We start from the raw sequence: 1473 nt of genomic DNA on the forward strand, positions 1-1473 counted from the left end.
CCTGAATCTTTCCTTAGAAACAGCGCCCTTCCCGTCCCAACCCTAAATGACATCTGTCTTAGTTATGCTTCTCTATTTGCCGAGACAAAATATCTGATGCCCAAAGTGAAAGAAAGAAAGGTTTATTGTGGCTCACAGTTTGTAGGAGCTTCAGCTCACAGTCGGCTGCCACCAAGATAGGGTGGCATGGAAGAGGACGTACAGTTCACGGCGCCCAGAAGGCAGCAGGCAACCAAGCGGAAGGTAGCACCTCAAGAAAGCAGCACAGCACAGAGCAACAACTGCAGGCGTCTTTGCATCTCTATCTTCCCTCCTTGCTACAAGCCTGTGGGGTGGTAGCACTCACACCCACACCCAGGGGCATCTTCAAGCCCTCACCCACACCCAGAGCTAGGGGAAACCAGTCAGTGGACCTCCGTTAGTAATCACATATCCTTGATCTCAACACCACGCGTTTAATCCCAGCATCACACATTCTAGAGCTAGTCATCTCTGAAAAGCCTCATAGGACCACATGACGTTTTAAGCCATAACAAAGCCCTAATTGTCAGAGTTCTGTGCTATAGATCTGAGCTGGGGCTTTTGAATTTTGGGGTACGTTCCCTTAATGCATGCCTTCCTTGTAAGCGGACCCTCTCTCTCCTCTCAGGGAATGTACAACCCCATCACCAGACAGGTGGAAACAGAGCTCTTGCCCTGCCTCAGGCACTTTGGATTGAGATTCTATGCCTTCAACCCTTTGGCTGGTATGGGTGCCATGGGAACAGGCCCCTTTGGGTGGGTCAGCGTTCCTGCCCTGTGTGCCTATTCTTGCCCCCGTTGATGCCCACTCCCGGCTCTGGGCACACGGACACCGTTGGCAAGAGGCTGGCCGATGTCCCGCATCCCTCCTGCGTTGTTCCCCCTCCTCCTGTCCAGAGCCCCTAACTTCTGGGCATAGCCTGGGCCAGGATCTGACCACAATCTTCTTGTAGGAGGCCTGCTGACCGGCAGGTACAAGTACGAGGACAAGAACAAGAAACAGCCCGTGAGCCGCTACTTCGGGTGTAAGTGGTCTCACGTGTACATGAATCGGTGAGCTGTGGAGGGCTGTGGAGGGCTGTGGAGGGGTGGGAAAATGTGTGGGTCAGCTCTTCTTGAGCTCAAATTCTTTGAGGCTGCTTTCCTGAGGACCACCTTTCGCCTCATGCTCAGATGTGGGTCCCTGGACTACCTTGAACTGTGCCGAGTCCCTTCCCTCCTTGACTGTCCCCTTCTGGCTGTCTCTAAACCTGCCATGTGACGCCCTGATCCTCTACTGGATCTGAGTTGTTGAATCTTTTCTCTCCCTCCCCACAGTGATGGGACAAGCTTAGATGGACTTGAGACATATGGGGACTCTGGCTGGGTTCATCTTGTTGCTTGAATCAAAGCCTAGTAGACTCTAATGTTGACTGAAAAGTTGATGTGAAAGTCACAGGTCACCATTGAACA

The 1473-nt window shown here is 52.4% G+C and overlaps 1 protein-coding gene across 4 annotated transcripts in view; it reads left to right on the plus strand.

Annotated features, from left to right (window-relative positions):
- The window catches only part of Akr7a2 (aldo-keto reductase family 7 member A2), a 38989-nt gene that overhangs the window by 21628 nt on the left and 15888 nt on the right, over positions 1-1473 (plus strand). For 3 of the 4 annotated variants that reach the window (XM_023722461.1, XM_023722464.1, XM_023722463.1), the window contains exons 4-5: positions 650-746; positions 975-1074. The exons of the other annotated variant lie outside the window; for it this stretch is intronic. In XM_023722461.1, coding sequence (XP_023578229.1) covers positions 650-746; positions 975-1074 — 197 coding nt within the window. The remainder of the gene's footprint in view (positions 1-649; positions 747-974; positions 1075-1473) is intronic. 4 annotated transcript variants of the gene reach the window in all.

Source organism: Octodon degus, unplaced genomic scaffold (assembly GCF_000260255.1).
Source record: "Octodon degus isolate 3935 unplaced genomic scaffold, OctDeg1.0 scaffold00092, whole genome shotgun sequence".
Lineage (NCBI taxonomy): Eukaryota > Metazoa > Chordata > Mammalia > Rodentia > Octodontidae > Octodon > Octodon degus.